This window comes from Pieris brassicae, chromosome 9, assembly GCF_905147105.1.
Source record: "Pieris brassicae chromosome 9, ilPieBrab1.1, whole genome shotgun sequence".
NCBI lineage: Eukaryota > Metazoa > Arthropoda > Insecta > Lepidoptera > Pieridae > Pieris > Pieris brassicae.
This window is the reverse complement of record NC_059673.1, coordinates 16,541,623-16,568,769: the sequence shown is the minus strand read 5'-3', so window position 1 is coordinate 16,568,769 and position 27,147 is coordinate 16,541,623. Positions and strand designations below refer to the sequence as shown.

At 35.3% G+C, this 27,147-nt stretch overlaps 1 protein-coding gene across 5 annotated transcripts in view; it reads right to left on the bottom strand.

Moving 5' to 3' along the window:
- LOC123713956 (protocadherin-like wing polarity protein stan) overlaps positions 1-27,147 on the bottom strand; it is a 171,512-nt gene that overhangs the window by 52,653 nt on the left and 91,712 nt on the right. For all 5 annotated transcript variants that reach the window (XM_045667864.1, XM_045667862.1, XM_045667867.1 and 2 more), the window contains exons 3-4: positions 4,463-4,504; positions 106-1,289 (exon numbers count right to left, since the gene is read on the bottom strand). In XM_045667864.1, coding sequence (XP_045523820.1) covers positions 106-1,229 — 1,124 coding nt within the window. In that variant the 5' untranslated portion in view covers positions 1,230-1,289; positions 4,463-4,504. The remainder of the gene's footprint in view (positions 1-105; positions 1,290-4,462; positions 4,505-27,147) is intronic.

Here is a 27,147-nt window from a genome sequence, read left to right as displayed (position 1 = left end):
ATGGTGTCTGGCGCGTTGGTTAATTGTCGCATTAATAAGGATATCCAACAATATTGTTTAGTTTGAGACAGACAGATATTAGTATACAACAAACAGAAAACTTACCGTGCGCGAACAGTAGTAACGATGACACCAGGAGGTTGTTCTTCCGCTACAGAAGCCACATAAAGCGCCTGCTCAAAGTATGGAGATTGATTTCTCAATTCTCTTTTCACTCTTCTAGCTATGTCGGTGTCGTTTAACTCCTGATGATGGTACACGATCTTGAGTCTATGATCCGAATCAACTATGTTTGTGTGATCACAATTGAATGTGAATAGTATGGACACTTTCCACATCGGTTCTAGTATGCACACATCATCAATGGCAACCAAATCACCTTGGCTACTCTCTATAACAAATCTGGGGTCACTCACATCCAGAAATTGCACTTTACACATCTTTTGAACCGTCCGAGGCAAGAATGCCGTCAATGAGTTCACAAACTGCGATTTCTTTAAGCATATGCCCTGCCATCTGTCTGTTGTTGGTATCGAGAAGCTTGCATATGTCTCCGTTATCCACTGCTTGGCCTCCGCAATTTTAACATCAATGGCCATGTCGAAAGGTACCAATAAAGAACGTTTCTTCCTACTTCTATTTCTAGCGACATAATCTTCGAACATCGCACTTGACCATGGATACGCAGTTGATAGAACACTATATTGACTAGATCTCATTTCATCTTCCTCTAATAACCGCCAGTCTATACTCTCTTGATATATAACATTTCTCTTATCTCTAAAGTGATCGTCTTCATACTGCATAGCAGAGTCGCTTTGATCGTAGACCCGATCGAAGTCAATGTCGTACAAATCAGCATGACGTCGGCTACAATCTTCGCCTATAACTAGAATTCTTATGGGTAAGCTGTAATAGTCTATGTCTCTAATCCGTTCGGATGTAGAGTCCACGTAGAACGTGAAAAGGTTGGGGTAAAGGACGCCATCACATCGTAGCCGTTTACGCAACGTGACGAGGCCGTTGGTTCTATTGACTCGTAGGATATGATGTACGAAGTTAGCAGTGCGGTGGACGTCGATGGAGTATGCTCGTTCAGAACCGAGTTTGTAGACCGCCGCATCTAGTACTGTGTAGCCGGGCGGCGCTGTGTCTGGGACCAGAATGAGGTAGGCGCCCGCCACTGACAGCAGACACGTGGCTAGCACAGCGTGCGCCCACCACGCCATGTTGAGGCTTGTTCACCTACAACACCTACGCCTCGTTCGCAGGTATATTTGTTGGTCCATCTGTAACCAAATACATTTATTGAATATTATATCAAATACTTGAATGAAAGCAGAAATGAGTTTAAGATTGAATATAATTTTAGGAGTTTAACAAATATAAACACCGACAGATATATTTACATATCATCCCAAATCTTAGATGATTTACGGTTTATTACGAGCTTAATCCTTTATAAGCTGCAAAATAAGCAGTAATAACAATTTCAACGTGTAATTTCGTCTTAGCGGTGAATTGTAGGATTAGCAAACCTAGCAAAACATGGCACTTTGTTCGTTTGAATAATTCGGGAACGCGAAAATCGAGTTTTGCGATAAATTACTGTGATTAATCAGTTAAGCGGCGTTAATTACCACATGAACGTATAACAATTTGTGGATAGTTTTTGTACAAAATTCTACCTGATATACAATTTATAATAATCAAAGAAAATGTCTTACGCTTAATGCATTTTTTTTTCTTTTCACGCAATAAACACTTGCTTGTAACATACACAAGGAAAACATCGTAGGCAACCGTCTTGTATTAAAAGAAAATCTACATCTTATAATAAAAATTAGGTCTAAAATCAATGATGTGTCTATTTGTGAGATGTGACTCTTTAAATGCATTATGAAACAGGATAAACGAAAGGGAGGAATAAATAACTGCTTTCATTAATCACATACACTGCACTGCAATTGCAACAATAATATATATAAACTACTTGCATCATTCACAGATTACATTGATTTACTTATGACAGAAAAATAATAATCAGAGTGCGATTATATACTCTGTGGAACAAATATAATAGCATGTATTATAAGTGTTTTTTTATTTTATCTATAGATAATAAACAATAGAGCACAAGATCAGGCAAATTGCAGAAATCATATAGTATGATATGTCTTGTTGTTCTCACATAGCGAATACTTCAGCGCAAAGCAGATTGTAGAGCATCGTTAACGGATGAAAAGTTCCTTTGTTGAAATAAAAACATCAGAATGATCTATTTCAATTGTAAAACCTGAAATAGTGTACGGAATTGAGTTGGAAATAAAACGCAACTATCTAACTGAAGAGGTCGACTCGGAAACAATTGTAGGGTTCCCATAATGTTAAGAATTTTTAAAATATCAAATATTATTTTACAACTGTTAGGATCTGCATACTACAACATACTTTTTAAAGTTATAATTCAGCAAATATATATGGAACGGTTTGTGGACTCAGTTTCCGCACTTAGCACTTAGGAGCGGAGCCAGCACTTTTTCTGGATTACTAAGCCAGCCTAGCTCCTTCCAGAAGCACAGAAGTCTCCTGGGCAATTTACAGGCTTCATGGAGCGACTTTACTTATTATCACTAATATTGATCATTTTATAAAACTTTCTTGTTTTACTGAAATCGTTAATTTCTTGGGTGTTGCTACATGTGGGGCTACGAATAATGATTATATTAGTTAATTTTTACTACTCTACCTTTTTTCTTAAGGGGTAGGCAGAGACCACGGAAATCCACTTGATTTTATTAAATATTTTTATAAGGTGGGTTTTATAAAGGCTTATAAATAATAGTCGAGAAAGAGAGGAGGCTACCTTGTGGCACCCGGTCTAATGCATTTCGAATTCATTCCCAGCAAAATTTGTAAAAAAACATACCTCGTAGTTTTATAAAACCCCCAAAAGCCATTACGAAATTGGCATTTTCATATTCACCCTAACGCTAATGGCGCTATCTATTAAACGTGTCAGGAATTGCCGATTCGATTGCCATCCAAGCCGTTCCCGTCATTTGACATTTATTTATACGACGCCAATATAGATACGATATCCTAAATTATCACTGTAACTACGTACATACAAAAAGAGATAATTCATCCACAAAATCACATAGAGTTTGTTGAATCTATTCCTCACAAGATGGCGCTGTTGCACATAGTTGAAATTGTAACATACTTGTTTTCCAAGTTGAATTCTGCAGTCACCTGGCTGGGTGTTATGGATGGGGCTAAGCAGTATTTCACTGAGGTATAACGTATGCAGCTCTACAAGGCTCAAGTACGTCCTCATATGGAATATTGCTCACATCTCTGGGCTGGTGCTCCCAAATACCAGCTTCTCCTTTTGACCAAATGCATTGTCGAATTGTAAATCTCCAATGTTGTACTGATCGGCTTGATTGTCTCTCTCTACGCATAAACGTCTATTTGCGTTTTCTATAAAGTGTACTACGGTGAGTGTTCTGAATAATTGTTTGGGTTGATCCCTCCTGCCTCGTTTCAACACCGTACGAGCCGTATGAATTCAAAATAACATCAACATCACCTAGTATTCCACTATCCGTTTCACAAGGCATTTTATTTGCGAACTAGCGAGTTGTGGAATCGACTCCCGGTGGGGGTCTCTTCAAAATTCGAGTGTACTCCACCCTCAAAAGCCGCCAACGCACCTACTAAAAATGAGTGTCTATGGGCTGCGATGACTACCCTTTTTGGGCATCCCGCAGGCTTGTTTGCCGTCGTTGTATAAAAAAAAATGCTTTTTGTGGAATTTGTAGGCGTTTTCCAAACTAATACTTCAGCAATTACAAGCACTGAAACATACTTCTATGCTTGTCATCTATTCTGTACATTTGTATTTACTATACCAACGCTACGATTTATACAAACTTCAAATATCAAGCGTAAACAAAAGATTGAGTGTTTAATAACCTAAACATATATTTGATTTCGGTTTTATATATCCATCAGTAGTATCTGTGGTTTTGGCTTAACCGCAATCTAGAATATTATTTTTTATCTCTGGCGTGTTTATATTATCTTTACTTATCCATAGACATCTGAATACTATTTAATATAGTTTACGAACTTAATATTTGGTTACTAGACTGATCATATTTGCATAGTATAAAACTAACATATCACTCTTTAATGAACATTTTTGTGTATTACATTCAACTTCTGAATACTACAAGCCTAGTGAGAAGATGAATTGTTGATACATATTAGTCTTAAGTGCGAAACAGTGGTAATTGAAAAATATATAAATAGAACACAAGAACATACTGTAAGTAGTGTTAATGTACACTTTCTTATGTTTAATATTCTTATTAGTAGATTCATTGCCTGGTTTAATAATTTTAGCACTTGTCGCGTAATAAGTTAGAAATATATATATTATTTTTAAAATTACCTTTCAATTTCGATGCACTGTGTTTTACTTGTCCCTCTTCATCTGTAATAATAAAAAGGTTCTATTAGTATTATTGAACTTTTTAACAGAATTGAACTTACATCTCTCAAAAGGTATAAAAGGTAACATTATTGTCGCGACGCCTTGAAAAACCTTAATGATAGGTAATCGTAACGTTTATTCTTTTTTTAATGTTATATGAATTAAAAAATACAAAACGTATTATATTATAACCTATATAGTATAAAGAAAATCGGTAGAAACTTTATTCTTCGGGAAACATTATTCAAGCGGAAGTCTTCTAATATACTTGGACTGGACTATTTTTCCTAGAAGAAAATCGAATGAAGATTCAAGGCACGCACGCCATTTTACAATGCGGACTTCACAAATGCGTATGCGGTCACATTTGTAAGATTTGACGTGAACCCTTGATGAATAGGGGTCTGAGAGCCCGTCAGACTGAGCGCTCGTTTATCTGATGCAGTACGTGTTACATTTATTCTCATCTGTCTTTAAGCTGGATATTTGCTATCAACACTTCACCTCACACATTTTAAAAATAGAACACAAGATCAGAGTGTCTTCCCTTTAGCAGACTGTGACTGTAAGTAGTGTTATTGGACATTTTCTTATGATAAATATCCTATATAATATAATAAATTAGTAATTTAAATTAGACTAAGATTACTTATTAGTCTTTAGTTAGGCTAGATCGTAATGTTACATAATGTTTTAGTAAGACACATGTATAAAAATAAAATGAATGTGTGTGTGGACTAGTTTGCACACTTAAGAAGTAAAACATCTTTATTACCTTATTTTCAAAAAATTATCTACTATGTGCTACATTACAGAAATTGGTTAAATAAAATTAGATAAAGTTTAACAAAAGGCTTTTATTACCATAGACATGAATACAATACAATTATTTCACTTTACCTTATTACTATTAAGATTATTATAGAAATTCATTAATTGTAATAGATTTATTATTATCATTGTTATCATTATTATATATTTTTGTTATTAATGGCTTCGAATCAAAAATCGAAATCGAAAAATGTGACGCTTAACCCAAAAATGTGACGGTAATTTTTTTTCCAATGCCGATTTTCGAAGTTTCACTTCAAAAATAACCTGCTCCATTCCGCAGCTACCTGTTGTTTTGATGAAATCAACTTTAAATTAATATCACTAGATAGGTGGCATAAAAATATCCGCATTTTTGTATTTAATTAATTAACTGACATAAATTGCAATTATATGTTTTTAATAAATTTTACGTCATTTTAAAGGAAATGAGGTAACGAATTGCATATCGCTAATTCATTGCATACTCCCTTAGTTATCGAGTGGGATCTTAGACCCGTATTCAATAATGTCAATCAAACTAAAATATGTTTTTTTTTATATGAACTTTCGCATATTTGGCAGCAATAAGACCAGACCTTAGTCCATTAGGGAATTATGTAAGTTCGCCTTTGTTAGAATCAAAACAAAATGGCGCGTTTAGTCGAGTCTCATTATGTTGTTATACAATTTTCGTTTTAAAAAGTTTGCTATTTTATATTCCGAAAGAAGAATTATGTTGTGATCCATAGATGTAGAGATGAATATTAAAACAAAATTATACAATTTACAAATATACTATTAATAATGATCATACCATATTTGAATCGGCTTTAACAAGAAGTAATAAATTTAACGACACTTTAAACTCAACATTATAATCTGAAGTTAAATCCGACAGCTTGTTGATTATGATTTAAAAAGCCCACATCTTATAGTATTACCATAAACTAGTTTTATAGGAATTTTATGTCTATATTACCTGACTTATTTTAATTGGGAACTTTTACGGCAATTGAAAAAAGTTATTATACCTGGCAATGATTCCTATATTTAATGTTGAAAGGTAAGTTATAAAATAAATCAATGACGCTACAAACTTTTTAGGTCTGGGCCTCAGATTTTTTGTTAATCTGATAGGCAAGTAGGTGATCAGCTTTCTGTGCCTGAGACACGCCGTCGACTTTTTGGGTCTGAGGCAAGCCGGTTTCCTCACGATGTTTTCCTTCACCGTTCGAGCGAATGTTTAATGCGAAAGAAAGTACATTGGTGCACAGCCGGGGATCGAAAGCTGCGACCTCAGGGATGACGCTGAAGCCACTAGGCCAACACTGCTCAAAGATAAGTTATACAATAGGCTAATCTGTAAATCAGCTTAATCGATAAAACGAGATTTCTTATTAAATAAATATAATTCATAGACAATCTAACCGAATTTACTTATTCCTTATAACATATATTGAATATAAGAAAGTGTCCAATATCACTTCTTACAGTCTCTATTAAGAGGAAGACACTCTGTTCTTGTGTTGTATAAGACTAAACTTCTATCTGAACATATCAATACATCAGCCGACACCGAATTTAATTCACGTCAAAGTAAAAAAATCTTGATTATGAATGAAGACTGCGGTTAAACCAATACCACAGATAATCACACTGATGGATTTTTAAAAAGCACGGTGAGTTTGTTTTGTCTATTATACTTGTGATCAAAAGAGGTTTTGTTTTTATCTATGGTTAGATAATTCACCGTGAAGATTGACGCATAAAAAATAAAGTAGTTTTTTCTGGGTTATTATATTATATTATGTCTTTTATTTACGTTTTAGGTAATATCTCATTTTTAGATAATTGCGTATTTCCTCTCTATTTTATTGGATTTGGTTTCATTTGGCCTCAGGATTTTTTTTTACTCTGCAGGATAAAAAAATATGCAAAATTTTGAGATATTAATACTTTAAAAACTATATTATAACCGAATTACTGCAAACGAAACGACATCTTAATGACGTCATTGACGTTGAGTCTTCGGGAAAACATCAATTCATATATCATTGTTATTGAATCAAAGTACCCCATAGGTCAAAAGTGCCCTTAATACTTTTTGTAAAAAGGTTTAGGTAGTAGTGTTTTAAAGTTAGTGTTTTAATGTATTAAATAATAAATACGAAAGCAATTTACTAAGTTTCTACCGCGCCACATTTAGCATTCCCATTGCGGGTTAGTCAGCAATCATAGGACAGCGACCTCTACCGATCAATACATCAATACTATTTTACTTTTTAAAACTATATGTGTTTACTTTATACATACTTTGTTAAGAAACATTTGTTATCAGTTAATAGTTTGGGCGGGCTTCACAAATAATTATTATTCGTAGTTAAAAAGCTTCTTTGTATTTAAATGGATATAAATGTGACAAATAACGAATCGAGGCTAAAGTAACTTATAACATCGGTCAACACAAAATTGACTTTGACTTTAATGTTTAAGTTTCGAAATTTTAGGTTGTAATTAGTCGAAAAAAATGACATGAAAATGTTTGCCGATTGAACGTTATTTTTTTAAATCTGTAAATGTTTGAGTGAAATGCTAATTGAAGATGAAACCTTTTTTTATTAATATGTTTATTGCTTTTATTAAGTTTTACTATCAAAACAACTTACAAAAAAGTACAAACTTTTACTTTTCTGCTCATAATTTCTTTCTCTCAATAAACTCCAATAATAGTAAGTTAGTTGTTTTTTTCTTCAGTTTTATGCTTAATTAACCGAATCAGAAAATACACTAGGATAAAGAACGAAGACTTTGTAGTGGTGTAATCTATGTACCAATTGTTTATGACAGATGACAGACAATGAAGCACATATTTTTTAACTATGACGATATTTTTGAACATAATCTAGAAATTATGTTCAATATCAATTCCACAGACTATAAATTATGTGCCCCACGGTTTGAGACTATGGATACACAATAAATGTAAAAATATGACAAACACAAAGTGCAGTGACATTACAAACACTGCATTTTAATGTGTTTGTTCTAAGTGTTAGGTAAGCCAAAAGGAAATATTTCTTAACACCTGTATCGGAGTATACGTTGACAAATTACAAGCTTCAAGCATTGTATTGACATTATAAAGTTAACAATTTTATAGGTACTTAACAGTACTTTGTTCTCAAGAGCCGGTCGTTATAAAACAAGTTGCTTATTTAAGATGCGAGGATTTTATGTAATTTTCAAGAATATAATTTAGTAACACTGAAGGACTCATTGGCTGGTGTTTTTAGAGTGTATTTAAATGGACTATCAAATTTCTTAATTGGTGTGTATATTCTATGTTTATTTCTGTGTGAGTGATCCTTTCTTTTTGAAGTGAAAACTTCTTTAGCATCGTTGTTATTTGAAATTTGATAAAACGAAAAAGAGACAGACACATATATGCATATGATTTAACGTGGGAGAAAATGAGATAGGATAGTTTCATCAACTTTCAAACTTTAATTATTTCAGTTTTTATCAAAATTTTATTAACTTTAAAATTGTAATTAAAAAAATAATTAAAAGTCTAATACTACATTTAGATAGTCAAAAAAGGTCTAATTTCCTTTTCATTCATTATAAAAACTTTTTAAATTAAATTAATAATTGATATTAAACATAGAATACATTCGTCTCATAATCTTGAAACCAAAATTTTTGAAGGTTTCACTTTTACCACGTGTTTTACCAGGTTTTTTTTTATTTTAATTGTTAATTTGTTTGTTTTGTTCAGTGTGTATACCTAAGTATACTCTAAGATGGTATGGGGCTACTGAAAATCAGTGTTACAGCAACGTAAAGCCCAGTGGGGCAACTTTCGATTTAAGTGTGGATTCCTTTTTTAATCAAATAAATGTCTGTATTATTTTCATTTATATGTTCTTTCTATATTTGTCCTATAACCCCTCACTGTGGGATAATGTAGTTGCCTATTTCATTTATAAGTGCTATTAGACAGAAGACTGGTCACCCAGTTGTAAAATCTACGCTTATTTAGAAATATTATTTTTCTTCACCCTCCTTTAGCGCGCACTTACTTAACACAGTTCTAAGTAGTAAAACATATTTAGTATCAATACAGAGAGATTTAGACTCACTAGATATAAGGACCTATAACAGACAAATTTGCCCGTGCTCGAGAACTTGTAGGCCTAGGCCTTGTTCCTAGTATGAATGTCTCAGGTGTAAACTGTAAACGACAGTACAAAAAAGCAAGTGTAATAACGGGGAGAGCTTCGTTATTTTGTAGACGGCACACGTCTGAATAGGCCTCCGTGTCGGATATGTAGCCAAAGAGCTGGGGTGAATGGGAAACTTGTCTTAAATACGCCGATTTAGTACTACAGTTAAATCGGAGGATTAAAGGGTGCGGTTCCAATGTGTTTAACAAGAAAAGTAGGGCTTTAAAGTCAATAATATTCTGTAGATACATATTTGTATACGCAGTTCAATGCGTAAAAATGTTAAATATTAACTGCGATATAAATGATGATTACATAATACTTAAAAAAACATAGTTATATTATATATCTTGTACTATTTATATATCAGATTGACGAGACACGGTGCAGACAGAAATGCGAGGATGCCTTTGCCGAAAAAGTGCATACAGATATATTATAAACGTATATGAATGAGATATAGATGGTACAAATATGTATGTTTTTATTATTATATTTAATTTTATGTATTATAAGCAGTGTTGGTTTCGTGGCTTTAGCATGCGACTCTCAACCCTGAGGTAGTAGGTTCGATCCCCGGCTGTGACAAATGGACTTTCTATGTACGCATTCAACATTCGCTCGAACGGTGAAGGAAAAGATCTTCAGGAAACCGGCTTGCCTCAGACCCAAAAAGTCGACGGCGTGTGTCAGGCTGATCACCGAATTGCCTATTAGATTAACTGAGGAATTAAATAATCTGAGGCCCAAACCTAAAAAGGTTCTAGCGCTATTGATTTTTATGCTTATTATTAAAAAAAATACATTTTTTATACTAAATAATGGTTATAGTTATAGTACTTTATATTTACTATATGAATTTAATGAGTTATATTGAATTAAATTTTCATTGCAAATATACTTTGCTGTTTCTAGGTCTGTTGTATGCTCTCAAGTACAGGTATCTATATAAATTATGCTTATTCAACTCCTAGGCAAAGTATTACCTCCTTAATTAAGAGGGACGTTAAGTGGTCTGGATCTCACAATGGGCCATCCCCGCTTGCGCAGGGGCGTTTATTGTTCCCGGATCGTTTTTCGTAAACTCATGTGGAAATTGTGAAAACTTCAGATCATTAAACGAGGATTTGAGGATTCATTTGAAGGATTTCGGTAATTAGTCGCGCAAAATTGAATGGAATTCATATTTTAATGTCGTATTTATTTGTTTAAAGGATGGTTATTTACTTTAACCATTACCACAACGAGTTAGAATTTTATATATATTTAGTCTATGTAAATTTCAACTTTTAACAAAGTTGTGTTCTCTGCCAATGAACAAAATGATTCCTTTGTAATTGAGATTTTTGTATGAAAATTTACTTTATTAAAAAGCGTGAAACTTCTAAAATATGGCAAATATGTCTACGTCACAGTCCATTAGTGAACACAGAACTTCACTTCATCTTCTTTTTATGTTTGGAAAGTTGAAAATACTCATATAGAAAGCAAGTCGCCTATCAAAATAGTTAATTCATAAATTTTGTTAGTTATTTGGTAATCGTAAGGTTGTTAATTTAAAAAAAAATATGTGCGTGTACACACGTGAAACTGTGTGAAACTTCTTTATGAACTTATTTTTCGAAAAATGATCTACTATATGCAACTTTACAGAAATTGGTTAAATAAAGTTAAATTAGAAAAAGATTAACAAAAGGCTTTTATAATCATAGACATGAATACAAATAATACAATTATTTCATTTTGCCTTATTACTACTAAGATTATTACAGAATTTCATTAATTGTAATAGATTTATTACTATCATTGTTATTGTTATTATATATGTTTGTTATTAATGGCTTCGAATCTCTTCGAATCAACCGCGGTAGGCATAAGAAAAAAAATTTCCAACGCGAGAAGAAGAAAAAAGTTTCACTTCAATAATTATGTAATAATTTGTTTCTTTCACATTACAAAGTTAGTTAGTTAAAAAAAAAAGAAACACAAATGTCCTATTGTTGGCTATGGAAATCAAATCTAAACTTGGCATTGATGCTATGCCTTTTCTGAATGATGGCGTTAAAACCATCAGTTCGGGTTACACCAAACATGACTGCATAACCTCGACTAGCTAAATAGAACCCTGAACGAGTTCTTATACTGAAAACTGAGCAAGCCATAATGTAATTTGTTTAATATTTTATTTATTATTTAAAGTTAACGGTTTAAAATATGCCTTTGCTTTCGTTTATTTTAATTTTTAACACTTCGTTACATCAATAGTACATATACAATAACCTACAACATAATTAAGACAACGGCGGCCTAATCGCTATCAAGAGATCTCTTTCAGGCAATACATGAAGTACTAAGCGTAAATGAAACGTACGAGAAAGCGTTTATGGAAACATTATCTCCAAAACACCTAACCAAAATAATACTTTAATTATAGAATTTATTTAAGAGAATGTTCCATTTGCATTAAGATAGGTATCATATTTTCGGAAAATTTATATGACAGAGCCATTATTGGGTTACAATCTACGGTTACAATTGAAAGAGGTTCCCACTATTCACCTGGGTAGAGTGAGCGTTATATCAACGAAGATTCAATACAATCTTTTGTGCTGTCGAGAATAATGGTGCAGCGCGTACCGAATACGACAGGATACTTTTACCTCCCCTATTTAATGGTTTATGTCATTTGGCATTATAGCAGAGTCAAAGCTGGACAAATTTTGAGTTATTCAAAGGCTGGCTCTCCCCACTTGGGTATCTTGGGTCCATAAGTCAGTTAATAAATTAGATTGTTGATACACGATAAAAGTAAGTCTTTAAACGGTAACTTTCTTTAACATCCGTCTATATAGACATCTATATAGTCATGCTTGGCTCATATAATATGTGATTTCTAGTACAGTACACACATATGTATATTGATATATCTAAACAGACAGATAATATATGTGGATACACATATATTATTGAGGAAAAAAATCCTATAATGTTAATAAGAGGAACGGACAGAGTATCCTTCATTTTGGACTAAAACAGTACTTTTAATAAAAATTGTTGTTTTAAATTTTAAAGAAACAATTACAATTTTGATTTAGTAAGTATCTCAACTATCTTACACTTCATAAAAAAGATTTGATCGTTTTAAATCAGCTCCACAACAACTGAAGCGAGTTGAGAAAATCTTTTACCAATAGAAGCTTTATTCTACAGTGATATAGGCTGACAGACACATCCGTAACTGTCGTCAATATACGTCCCGTTTCCACGAAATGTGAAGATAACAAAAACCATGGTGGCGGTAAGTCGAAACTGGATTAATTAAGATTAACTACATGGCTTTAAAAGCCCAAATTCCCTTTTGAATCGAAGCTCAAAGGGAACCGAAGTTGTACCGAACCTATTCAATGCATTGTCTAGTTTTGAATGACGCAATTTTGCGCCAAGTTACAGCCGTATTTGCAACACTAATTGGGGACAAATTTTGGAAACAATGAAACAACAAATCCTTAAGACATTTATATGTCTAATGGAGCTTTGAAAGAAGACCAAACAGGTAATGCTTCTTGTTTAAATACATTTTTTTTAAATTGTCTGATAACCTTTAAGACTTCACTGATAGCATATTGAATAGTAGAAGTGAGTTCAGTCAAGTTGGCTTTACGTAAAATTAAGTACATACATGTTTTGATTTCAATTTTGAGCAGAAAGCATAAAGAAATGTATGAAGTAATTCCGCAGAATAAGACAATGCACCAGCATACTGGGGTTCATTTGAATAATTATTTTTAATGAGATCCTGCCGCCTTTTGTGTGGGCATAACAGAATAGTCGAAATGTAGATAAAGCGTTTCATGATATTTAAGAACCGACCTATTTGTTTATATATGTCAGAGAAACATCTTCTTAAGCGGCCTTTATTGACGTCATGTGGGTAAAACGCGAGTACAAGACACGAATAATAATATTCATTATTTAAGCTTAAAGTTATAACGAGCAGCGGGTTCAAGGCACCGATCTCACTTTTAACCACAATCTACTCAACCACAAATCCCTTAGACCCAACTCGTTCCAACGTCTCATCACCACAATGTTCCACTGAAGAACTACCCTGCGTTGCCTGTACGCACTGTCCAAAGTCAAGATGGCGCAACTCGAGACATTTGCTCGGCTGTGATTGGTCGTAACAATATTCGTACTTTTATTCAATAAGTAATAATTCTTAATGGTGTAACAATTAAATAATAACAAAACAAATCGAATCAAATTAAATTATGATTAGTTAAAGAAATAGAAGGAATCTCAATTATTAACCAAAGCAACAATAATCAACGGTTAATGGACTCAATCAGAACATTTCCTGATAATCGGAGCATTCCCTGATATATATACGAAGTTCTGTTTTATTAAAATAAAAATCACGACCTCTGGTGGTGTGTTAAATAAAGGTAACGCCGGGATCAATTGAACTTCAAGGGTCAGAGCACTATATGGTTTAATTATATAATGATTTGTCATGTTTATTTGCGTGATACGTAAGTAATGACGAAAAATTATTCATGGGCTATTTGATGTATGTATTAACAGGTAATCTTAAATAAATAAAAAAATTGACAGAAGTCTTATATAAACATGTAAATTACTTGAGAAATACAAAACGTATAAAATAACTTGTGACTGTAGTATTTTTTATAAATCCAGGTTCTTAAGAAAAGCAACATTGCAAACTCTATTCAAAGATTCTTTTATGAATGCCGAGATCCACTTGAGCCACGTTCCTCGTATCGAAGGCTCTCCTCGAGTCAAGATCTCGAGAGCTCAACCCTATATATTTACATACAGGTGTTCGGTAACCTGACCTAGTATTCTGAATGGTCTTTGTAGTGGACAAAAGCTACAAGATTGTGTGTGTGAGAGAGATTCAATTAGACTATACATAAGTAATTTATTGTATACAATACAATTTTAAAAATTAATAAAACACGCCATTTACATGGGAAAGTTCTTTGTTGTATTTTTTTATTTAAATTGGCAACAATAATTATTATTCAGGGATGACACAAATCAATATAGATTAAGATAAAGGATAATCAGTCTGCGCCAAAATTGAAAAAAAAAACGTGTGTGTCTTATGTACACGCGTTAGAAGGTAAACTTCTTTGGCGGAACAAGATAAAATCTTTAAAAAAAAATTCTTTCAGATTATTCTACGTTTGTAGAAAACCACACTAAAAATAGAAAAAAAATATTCTCATCAGTTTTCCACAACGCGGCAAAGAAGTATAACTTCAAAAATGATGGACGTGATGTATGACTACCATTAAGCCACCAATTCGAAACGAAAAGAGATCAAGAAACTTAAAGGACGGGACACTATTTAAATTTTAAGTTAAATATAATTTTCTTCAAGCATAACTGAAAATGAAGGCAAAACTAAATTTATTTATTATACTATTATGGTGTAATAAATGTGTACGACAATAATACAATGTTATCGTACCCTGGATACCCAATACAATGGAAAAGGGGCTTACCGAAAGTTTTTAGGTTATTTTTACGGCTTCTGTAAGAGTATACTTAGATCATTGAACGTAATATTGTTAAGTTTACTGTACTAATAGCTGCGAGTTCGTTTTTTGAAATTTTTACTTCCTGTCACAAACTTCCGTTTCGTACTATTTATACACAGACTAAAACATCGTTTTGCTGTTGACAAACCGCGTGTTAACTTGTGTTTTTCTGAGCTTTTCAAACTGATAAATACAAAGATCATTTTTCAAATACCTAAATACCTTTCGAATGCTATTACCCTAATATATTAGTAACCATCACAATGTGTCAATAAACTGGGAAGTATAACCATTTACAAAAATCATTACGCCCCGAGCGACTTTGAGATTAAGTTATATCTATGGTTGAACCTTAGACAATAGAAGATTAATGAATTATAATAAGTTATCTTCAAAATTTTGTGGCATATTTGTTTATTCATCACTTAGCTAAGGAAGCGTAAACATTATCTGCAATTTTCAGGAAGATTAATAGCTTGAAAGTAAAATTTGGAGTTGAAACACAAATTAGTGACTCGTGCAAGCGCATTTAACCTAATTAGGCAAATTCAAGCTATATAACACTTGTTTGCTTTCATACTTAAGGTGAACTACGAACGTTTTGTATATTCAAGTAAATCATTTTTTAATTATGGCATATAAGATATACGCAAACAAATCAATTTTTAAGTTAATTATAATAAATAAATTACGAGTAAAATTCCGACCCAAATACCTACCTACGTAAATTATTTACGTAATAAAATATATCAATGGTCATAAATCACTACCTTTTTAGGTCTGGGCCTCAGATTTCTGTATCTGTTTCATGATCATTTGTTAATCTAATAGGCAAGCCACTTTCTTAACCATGTTTTCCTTTTCTTTTCGAGCGAATATTAAATGCACATACAAAGTCTATTGGTGCACAGTTGGGTTTCGAACCTACCGACCTCAGGGATGAGAGTCGCACGTTAATGCTACTACGCCAATACTGGACTAAAATTGTACATCAATTGAAGTATAAGTCTATTTAGTTCAAGCTACAATAAATATATATGGGAAATATTATCATTTCGATATATTTATTTTTATAAAGTAAAAAATGTAATAAACCCAAACAGTAACTGTTATTGTTCTTAAGTTTTATTTATCCGGATACTAAAGGCACTTATATCGTTGTTTTCCCATAAAAACTCTCGTTTATCATCATGAAATAACGATTTGCGCTGAGAAGCGATCTTAGAATTTGAGGTACATATTGCGTATGTACATAATCAATACATTAAGACATTATTTTTGGTTTAGGAAGTAATAAGGGTAGAGCAGTGAACTTGCGTAGAATAACTTCACTTATTTTTATGGCGCATAGCGCTTGGCACGTGTCCCTTTGTCAAGTTAAGAGAGTGCATTGTCTTTAACAAAAAACAAACGTCAACTGTCAAATGTGAATTTCAAGTTAGCGCGTTGCGTTTAAGAAATTGGCGAGCAATGACGCTTAACCATTATGTTACCATTTTCTTATGGAATTTACTTGACTTCACTTAACTATTTACTGAACAATTAATATGTAAAATGACACATGCCACATTTTTAGTGCTTTAAACGGCAGCTCATGTACGAGCGTCGTGTTCAGTAGAAAGCGTCTGGAACAGACCACCTGTTTCCACCAGCTTCGGTCCGGCACGCCTCTTATGACAGTGTACAGTTTTTGAGGACGACGAATCTTTCATTTGATCGATCCATCTGATTGGTGAACGGCCACGTGATCTTTTGCTCTGTGTTACCAACCACGTTCCGTTTCTCCAAGTTCTCAGCCTCTGCGCTTCTATACTACATCAATCTTCACACAATAGCATAACAAGCTCGTAAGCTGGACCGCAGCGTCACTGCAAATTTATTAGTACATCATTAAATTGAGGATCTCCTTACTCCTTGTTAGTATAATACTCATGTTATATATGTACGGTCCATGTCTATAAGTGTAAGTGTCCATTTTTCGCGGAGGCTTGACGGATTGCTCCCGGGATTATCCCTGGACACAGTACCGGGAGCTCATAGGGCGGAACAGATTTATGGATGTCACTTTGTATCAACCCAATGAAAGGGAAAATAATTTTAGCTATATTTTCACCCTAAATAGAATAAAATATTTGGACTATAAATATAAGTTAATGTTTGCTTTATCCCATAGAGACCTTTATTTTGAAATACTGTACTGATTTGTACAAATACAAAGTGTTGGTATAAATTCTTTATTAATACCTTCCTTCGTTATATCGAGCAGTTTCTTAAAACAAACTTTAAAATAGGATAACAATTTCAAAAAGTTTTAACTAATATACTCAGAATGTAATATTTGCAATTATTAGATTTAATAAAACTACTGACAAAGTTTTAATGAAAGCCTGCAAAATGGAGCCGAAAACGCAGAAAACTTTGCATCGTGTTTCGTCATTACAGCAGAGACACAAGTTTTCACTTACTAACTAGTTTCACTATTTGAAATTCTCTGTACGCCAATTATATAAGTTCAAGGAGTTAAAAGATATGACCGAAACCGTACTCCGCAAAGTAAAAATTATGAATATCTGTTTACATCTAACTTAACTTGTATCGATGTAATATGACAAAGTATTGGCAATTTTTCTCGCTGTTGGATTAAAGGGCCTTGAAAGCTTGGGCTGTTTGGCGAGCATATCCCTGCAAGGTTTTTTTCCCGTGCACTAACACTTGACACAAAGGATAGTTAGGTTAGTTATATATAGGCAATTAAAGCTTAATTATAAATTGTGTTATTAACAGAAGTATAGATACCGGCAAACATCTTGAACAAATGTCTTTGCGCAGAAACGATGTTTAGGTATCAATTATTATTATTTATTTGTCTTATTACAGATGTGTAATACATAAAATTTTAAAATGTTTTGAATTTCTTTATTAGATTCACTCATCTTGACAGTACGAAACATAAATAAAAATCACATATTTTCCTAATTTTAATTTGGAATTATCCTCTTTAATATTTAATTTTTTATTGATACCAAAACCAGCCAGATACACACTAGTATAGCCAAATAGATTTAAAATCAAGTTCATACATACTATAGTGCAAAAAGACTTTTTCTCCAACGTAATATAGACCAGACCACATAAAGTTGTAAATATAAATGCATATGAAAATTGTGTCATTCGGCATTTTACTTGTATGCTTAAATAATGGGTATATTTTTTAACTAAGTAATATATTTATAATTTTATTTCGCTACCTTTTTAAAATAGGACTGATAGTTGGTAGATTCAAGATGTGAATCTAAAAATTAAAAATATATTTTTACAAAAGACAAAAAAAACAGTGGCGCTACAACCTTTTAGCCTGGGCCTTAGATTTCCGTATCTGTTTCTGACCATTTGCCAATCTAATAGGCAAGTAAGTGATCAGCCTCCTGTGCCTAACACACGCCGTGTTGTTTTTCTTCAACGTTCGAGCGATATTAAATGCGCACGTATCATGAAACTCCATTGGTGCACGGCTGGGGATCGAACCTACGACCTCCGGGACGTGAGTCACACGCTGAAGCCACTAGGCCAACACTGCTCAATCAAAAAGTCCAACCAGGATTATATACCTACGATCAAAAACCTAACGCAAAACTCAATAAAACTTTCACACTTGGCTGGTATTTAGCGAATTAATTTTTATTAGAAATTATTGAGTCGAAAAATTAATTTGTAAGCTTTCGAACTGAAATAAGCAGAGCGTTCCTCGTCGTTCAAATGCACTTTGACGATGTTATAAAATCATTCGTTGAAACGTAATGCAGCTTATAATATTGTAACCTTTTGCAGTCTACATAGTGGATATTAAATAATATTTTACTGAAGTTTATAATAAAGCGGTTTAAAAAATGTTTTAAAAATCACCTGAATAATGAGCTCACTAACAAACTCTACAATTTTACACCATCAGACAACACAGCCAAAATTAGGTATTTCTCAATAAAATAAATATATATATACCATTTCTTGCAAATGTTTTTTTAATATATACCATTTATATAGGATTACGAAATAAATATATATTAAATACAGAGCAATGCATCGTAATATTTCCAGTTTAAAAGGACGTTTAAACACATAATATAGAAACCCTTCCAAGAGGATTAATACTTTTCCGGAACCTCACACGAAAATGAAATGAAGTCTGCATCTTTCAAACCGCAAAGGGCTCATAACGAAAGCCTATCAAATCCCAGGGGATAATATTAACTCCGCCACTTTGTAAGATGCATGTTCAAGTTTATTAAAAGCTCCAAAAATACACGCGAGCCCTTCCAATACTTTGCTATATTGAATTCATATTGAATGAAATAAGGCTTTGAATAGATTGAAATGGGTTGAAATTTGAAAACAAATTTTGTTATAAAACCAGTTGGGTTTTAGTTACACGCAATCTTTCGTTTTTTTAAGATTCCATGTGTTTTGGCTTTCTTTTTTCGCGTTGGGAATTTATTTGTGTTTTTATGGATTATAAAGTTAGTGACAGGTGTTGAAGGAATACAAAATGTTTTGTAGTCTTTTGAAGTAACTGTTAAAGGTTGATATTTTTATTTATTACTAGCTGATCCGGCAAACTGTTTGCCGTATATATACTATTTATAGGAACCAGGTTTTTATTTCAATAAAAATAACTATCTACAATAATAAAAAATGAGGGTTGATCGTAGAGGGGTGAAAATTAAGGGTATGTATGCTGTGTCATAGAAAAAAATTTAGGGGGATGAAAAATAGATCTTGTCCGATTTCGCAGCAACCTATATGCACACAAAATTTCGGGCTCAATTACAACCACCGTGATACGAGACTTTTATATATTAGATTCACCGTACATCTACACGACTTCATAAAAACGAAATCAGTCTAATTAAACTATTTTAGTAGTATTCAGTACAAAGTACTCTTACGTCGCTTTCTTTCTAATTGTATTTACACTATGATAAAAAGAGATGAATGAAGATTTAGTTAAAACGGTGCAACTATTCTCATTTAATTGTTAAAATAGCTTTTACACATTAAGAAAAATACTTGACCACTCACGCTAAAAAGTACGCGAAACGTCGGAAATTAAAATTTAGAATTATGTTAATAACTATAAGTTTTAATAATAATACATAGCTTTAATCTGTTCAAAAAGTGTTTTTCTTATCCTCATTTAATTTTTATGAACAATGTTGCATATCTGTTAGTAACATATATGTTATGGAACCGCACAAGAATTAGCAGAAGAAGACGTTAAGAATTATGCTAGGCAGCTGAATTGGACCCTGCATATGGAAGGTTGAAAAACATCATATAGGCCAACTTCGTAACTGAATGAATTTAGCTAAATCACACATGCAAACCAGGTAGCTCAAAGAGGTGGAGGGTATATTTGCACGGAGATGTGTCCCAGGATCGGTAAGGATGGTAAGACAGAACGAAATACTGAATTATAGTTGTTAATGTACTCGGGATAAAGACGTTTTTATTAATATGTATTTAGATGGCTGCAGGTAACCAAGGTACACGACCTTTGGTTCACAGACTATATAAAATTACACAATAAATATACTTGTAACTATTGTACTTATATTGCAATATCAACACTCGCGACGGTCATCAAAAATTCATTAAGCGAGAATGCGAATTGCAAGAAAGCATTCCGCAATTATGATTACCAAGGTGAGTTATTTCAAAACATTTTTGTACTGAACATATAGTTATAACCCTCTTATTCATCAAAATAATTCAGGTTATACACTAAATAGTAGTAAGTACTTTTTCGTTTCTTTCTGTCACATTTTGTCTATACTCAATTGAAACGAGATAGATGATTTATCTAGTTAAAACGGTAAACATTTTTTAATAAGATGAGTCAGTATTGATTACAAATTTGCGATTTTTGGTACCATGGGATAGGTTTTATAGTTAATAAACTGCATCATAACAAAACCAATAACTAAAATATTTGTAACTAAGCTGTAATAATAAACTTTGACTGGACATTTTGTGGTGATTTTGTAATGTATACTCGGATACTCGCAAACTGATTCAATTCTTATAAATTAAATATTAATAAAATAAAATGCCAAACAATAACTATTATAGACTAATTTTCTACCTTAAACATATAACAAAATAATACTATTTGAAAGTTTTCAAAATACAAAATTCCACCCGTATCACCTCGACGTCCGACGTTCCACGACTGAGCGTTTCTCAAGGCAATTTTTGCCGCGCACCACCGCTATGTGGAACCAGCTGCCCACTGAAGTATTTCCGAACCAATTCGACTTAGGGTCCTTCAAGAAAAGAGCGTACAAATTCTTAAAAGGCCGGCAACGCACTCGCGAGCCCTCTGGCATTGAGAGTGTCCATGGGCGGCGGTATCACTTAACATTAGGTGAGCCTCCTGCCCGTTTGCCCCCTATTTTATAAAAAAAAAAAAAAAAAAAGTAAAACGTAATCTTTAAATCTTCCCAAACATGAAGATACTTTAGTATTTTAACAATTACGTATATATTTACGTATTACGTATATTTATTTTTATTACGTATATTTGTATTATAGTAATAAAAATAAGAAATATTGTCAAATAATTTAATTTAATCAATGGCGCTACAACTTTTATAGATCATTTGTTAATCTAATAGGCAAGCCTCAAGATGTTTTCCTTCACCGAGCGAATGTTAAATGCGCACATAGAGGGAATGTCCATTGGTGCGTCGGGGATCGAACCTACAACCTCAGGGATGAGAGTCGCATGAAGCCACTGGGCTAATACTGTAAGAAATATTGTCTTTTATACTTTTAACAGTAACTTGGAGTCGGTTTTTTTTTGTTACATATATAAACATGTTATAAACAATTATGATACAAATTATCTGCCGTATTTTACCTTTTAAAGTATTAGCAGCTGTTAATTCATAAATCTGCTAAGACTTAAGCATTAATAACATAAGTAAGCCTATTAGTTAAATGCCGTGAACAAATATCTTAGGGTTGGATCGGGTTTAACCGGAAATATGGAGAAGGGAGGCCGCATCCGGAGCGCATTAAGTACAAACTGGAACTTGTTCCATTATTCTGGTAATACTAATAAGTAAAATTCAAAGACTTGTGTTCCGAAACGACATACACATACATATGTACATTGCCATGGATAAAATTTATTTTTAATGTTTAAAGAACTTTATTTCTCATTACAAAAATTATATTTTATTTACATGAGAAACTAAATATTATGAGCGAACGAGAATTTTAGTTCACTACATTTTAAGGTTTTATTTATAGATACTTCATAGATTCATTGAAAATCCACTGAATTCACAAGTGCAAAGGTATATTACTCACGAAAATATATATACTTATTAGCCATACCTTTGGTTGTTTGTGAACTTATAAAAAGTATACCGGGATTCGATCCAGATACACTGACAAATCACACGAAAAGTCGTGAATAAAATTCTAAATTTAAAAAATCATAAAGGCGTTTATTTTAGCTGCCATATTTGAGTTATTACTTAGACATACACGTCGACAAAATTTCAGGTTGAAATAAGGAAAAATCCATACAAACTGGGGTTTTCCGCCCTTATCTTGATCTTGCCACTGTATGTAGGCACAATAAGTAATCGTTAATATTGTATTTGATCATTATAACTATAATAGATTTTGATTATATCACTATTATACAGCATATATATACAGCAATCAAAAATTATGTTTAATAACAAAAAATATTAAAACTAAAAATATAGCCATAGATATAATACATATTTACAAAAAGGTTCAAACATTTACATAAGGGATAAATAATAAAACATATTCAGTAAATTTATCTAAGTAATACCTAAGTTGGCTGTGTTGTGTGATGTTTTTATGGAACAGGGGGCAAACGGGCCGGAGGCTCATCTGATGTTAAGTGATACATTTGTTGGCGTCGGGACGTGACGACCCCATCGCCCACTGGTGAATTAACCTGTGACAGAGGTTATTTCACCAGCGCAATCAGTCAATCCCTTCCTAGTGGGAGTGCCATGCTGTTGCCTCCTGGCTTCAGCAAAACGGGCAGGCACGACCGGGGCAGTACCACTGTCTTTCAGAAAACCGGCGTAAAGTGATACAAAAGGTTCGCCTTCTTGTACTCGCGTTTCGAAAGATTCCCGGAGCCCACGCCCCCCTCTACAAGAAATATGAAGGTGTAGAAGAAACAGAATCTACCCCAGGGGGGTACCACACGCGCTTGCGGTGGAGAATCCCCCTCTGGGCGTCCACCACCGGGACACTCAGCACCCGGTGGTGGACGCACAGGCTGCCCTTCGTATTCTGGTGGGGGGGCAATTCTGCGCTCTTTAAAAAAAATAATTATCGGTCTCGGGGCAAACGGAGCAATCCAACAAAGGCACCCCCATCCACACTCGCCGTGGACTTCACAAATATTAGGGGGCTCAACTCCAACATCCACGCTGTCCACTATCATTTAGAGACTGCGAAGCCGGTCTTGCTCTTTCTTACCGAGACTCAGATTTCCTCCCCGGCTGATACTTCTTACCTCTCCTACCCGGGGTACAAATTGGAACATTCATTTGTGCCGCGGGCTGGAGTTTGCGCGTACGTCAGAGAGGATATCTGTTCTCGTCGCCTCGGGACGCTTGAAGGAAGGGACCTATCTAACCTCTGGCTGCGTGTAGACTGCGATGACCATCCGCGATTCTACGCATGCCTGTATAGGTCCCATAGCGGAAATACCAAAACTGACCGACTCATTGAGCACATCCAAATGGCTACAGATTCCCTGCTCGAAAGGAATCCTACCGCTGAAATCGTGATACTTGGCGATTTTAACGCCCACCATGCCGATTGGCTCGGCTCTGAAACCACCGATCACGCGGGAAGATCCTTTCACGACTTTGCTTTGGCCTACGACTTGATGCAAATGGTCCCTGCAATTACGCGAATACCAGATGTGAATGGTCATAAACCTTCTTTGTTGGACCTTCTGCTGACTTCACATCCGGAGACCTACCAAGTCTCTGTTGACCCGCCATTGGGTTCATCAGATCATTGTGTAGTACGGAGCATTGTGCCGCTCACGCGCCCTTTACGGCCTAGCTTTGCGGGCTGTCGCCGTGTGTGCCACTATAAGTCAGCGGATTGGGACGGGATGCGGTCTTTTTTTGCGTCCTACCCTTGGGGCCCATTTGCTTTTCGTTGAGTACTCCGGATGCCGTCGCTGACTCTGTCGCTGACGTGGTCCTGCAGGGCATGGAACTTTTTATTCCATTCTCTGCGGTCGGTGGCAAGACCCAGCCTTGGTTTAGGCGTTCGTGCAAAGAGGCTTTGCGCCGTAAGCGTGAATGCTTTAAAGCCTGGGCAGAAGCGGTGACATCCTGTGATGCGGCTATCGGCGAACGTAAAAAAGCATACAATTCAGCCTCTAGGTCCTTCAAACGGGAAATTGCTAAGGCAAAGTCAGAGCATATTGCCAGGTTTGGTGAGAAATTGGCCCACCTTCCTTCGGGAACTCGAGCCTTCTGGTCTCTTGCCAAAGCTGAATTTCTGTCAGCCCTCTATTCCACCACTGCATAGGGAGGATGTCTCACTGGCCCATACTGCAAAAGAGAAGGCCGATCTTCTAGGCTGTCTCTTTGCGTCGAACTCAACTTTGGATGATCAGGGGAAGGAACCACCGACATTATTGCGGTGTGATACTACGATGCCTGAAGTTCACCCACAGTTCAAGACATTCCGGCAACGTGCTATCCGTAAACATTTATTTTCCGTGGACATCAAGTCAAGTCAAGTCGAGCGGGCCTGATGGCATCCCCCCAATTGTGCTGCGTACTTATGCTCCTGAGTTGGCCTGGCCTGGCCTGCCTGGAAGACAGCTTTGATACATCCGATCCCTAAAAAAGGCGATCGCTCTGATCCGTCCAACTATCGCCCAATCGCAATAACCTCCTTGTTCTCCAAAATAATGGAAACCATTATTAACGGCCAGCTCTTGAGGTATCTAGAGGGCAGCCAGCTGATTAGCGATTCTCAGTACGGCTTTCGTCGTGGTCGCTCAGCTGGTGGCCTCCTTGTATACCTTACACATAGGTGGGCAGAGGCAATTGAGTCCAAGGGGGAGGTGCTGGCGGTAAGTTTGGACATAGCGAAAGCCTTCGATCGGGTGTGGCATAGAGCACTGCTCTCGAAGCTTCCAGACCATGGGCTCCCCGAGAAATTATGCAACTGGATTTCCAGCTTTCTCGCTGATTGGAGCATTAGGTCGTCATCGACGGAGCATGCTCCGACCTTAAACCCGTCAATGCTGGTGTCCCACAAGGCTGTGTCCTATCCCCGACCCTGTTTATTCTGCATATTAATGATATGTTGCAACTTAGCAACCTTCATTGCTATGTGGACGACAGCACTGAGGATACTTTTTACACGGGCCGGGCAGGTATTTCTCGGGCTGTTGTTGAAGAGTGCCGGAACAAACTTGTGTCTGAAGTCGAAACTCTTTTACGTGGAGTCTCGGACTGGGGTAGACTAAATCTAGTCCAATTTAACCCCAAGAAGACACAAGTATGCGCGTTTTCCGCTAAAAAACCCTTTGTCGCTACTCCCCTCTTTGAAGGCACTCTCCTTAAAGCCTCAGCTAACATCGGAATATTGGGCGTTGACATATCGAATAACGTCCAGTTTCGCGGTCATTTGGAAGGGAAGGCTAAATTAGCCTCCAAAAAGCTTGGTGTGCTCAGCAAGGCGAGACGGTACTTCACTCCGGGCCACCGCTTGCAACTCTATAAAGCGCAAATTCGGCCCCACATGGAATACTGTTCTCACCTCTGGGCGGGAGCTCCCCAGTACCAGCTCCTTCCACTAGACCGTATTCAACGAAGAGCGGTTCGAATCGTCGACGACCAATCACTTTCCGTGCGGCTTGATCCCTTGGCGTTGCGTAGAGATGTTGGGTCCCTCTGCATCTTCTACCGCATTTACCATGGGGAGTGTTCAGAAGAGTTGTTCGGTCTAATACCCGCAGCTGAGTTTCATTATCGGACGTCAAGGCAAAATACAAAATACCATCCGTATCACCTCGACGTCCGTCGTTCCACAACTGAGCGTTTTCTAAGGCAGTTTTTGCCGCGCACCACCACTATGTGGAACCAGCTGCCCAGTGAAGTATTTCCGAACCAATTCGACTTAGGGTCCTTCAAGAAAAGAGCGTACCAATTCTTGAAAGGCCGGCAACGCACTTGCGAGCCTTCTGGCAATGTGAGTGTCCTTGGGCGGCGGTATCGCGTCACATCAGGTGAGCCTCTTGCCCGTTTGCCTGCTATTACATAAAAAAAGATACAGCCGCCCATGGCCACTCTTAATGCCAGAGGGCTCGCGAGTGCGTTGCCGGCCTTTTAAGCATTGGTAAAAATTGATGTGATGGTGTAAAAGCGATATGTATATGTACGTATAAAGCCGTAGGTAATATATTACAATAACAAATTATTATTTATTTGTAACTTATAAAGTTGATAAAATTAGCCAAATATATTACATTTACAGACGAACTGTCTGTAACTTCAACCAATGGCATAGAACTGAAGAAATCTTTACCAGTCTTTCTTATATTGAAACCAAACCTCAAAGTACTCGCGAATGTCATGGTGGCGCCCTCGTTGACTCTCCTCGTCGCCCATGGGAAATCATCAAGATGTTTAATTAATTGATAATTAAATTTTAAAAATCTTTTAAAGAAAACACTTACAATTTAGGTCACGGTGACCACGCACGATGTAAAGCACGCGAAATGTCGTTTTTTTTAAATAATACATAATTTCAATCCGTTGAAAAAGTGTTTTCTTTAAATTTTTTTTCAAACAGGCACGAGGCTCTGATCTGATGAGTGATAACCGCTGCGTATGAACACTCACATGACCAGAAAGGCTCGAATCTACGTTTCCGGCCTTTTAAGAATTGGTACATTTTTTTCTTGGAGAACCCTAAGTAGAATGGGTTCGGTAATACTTCA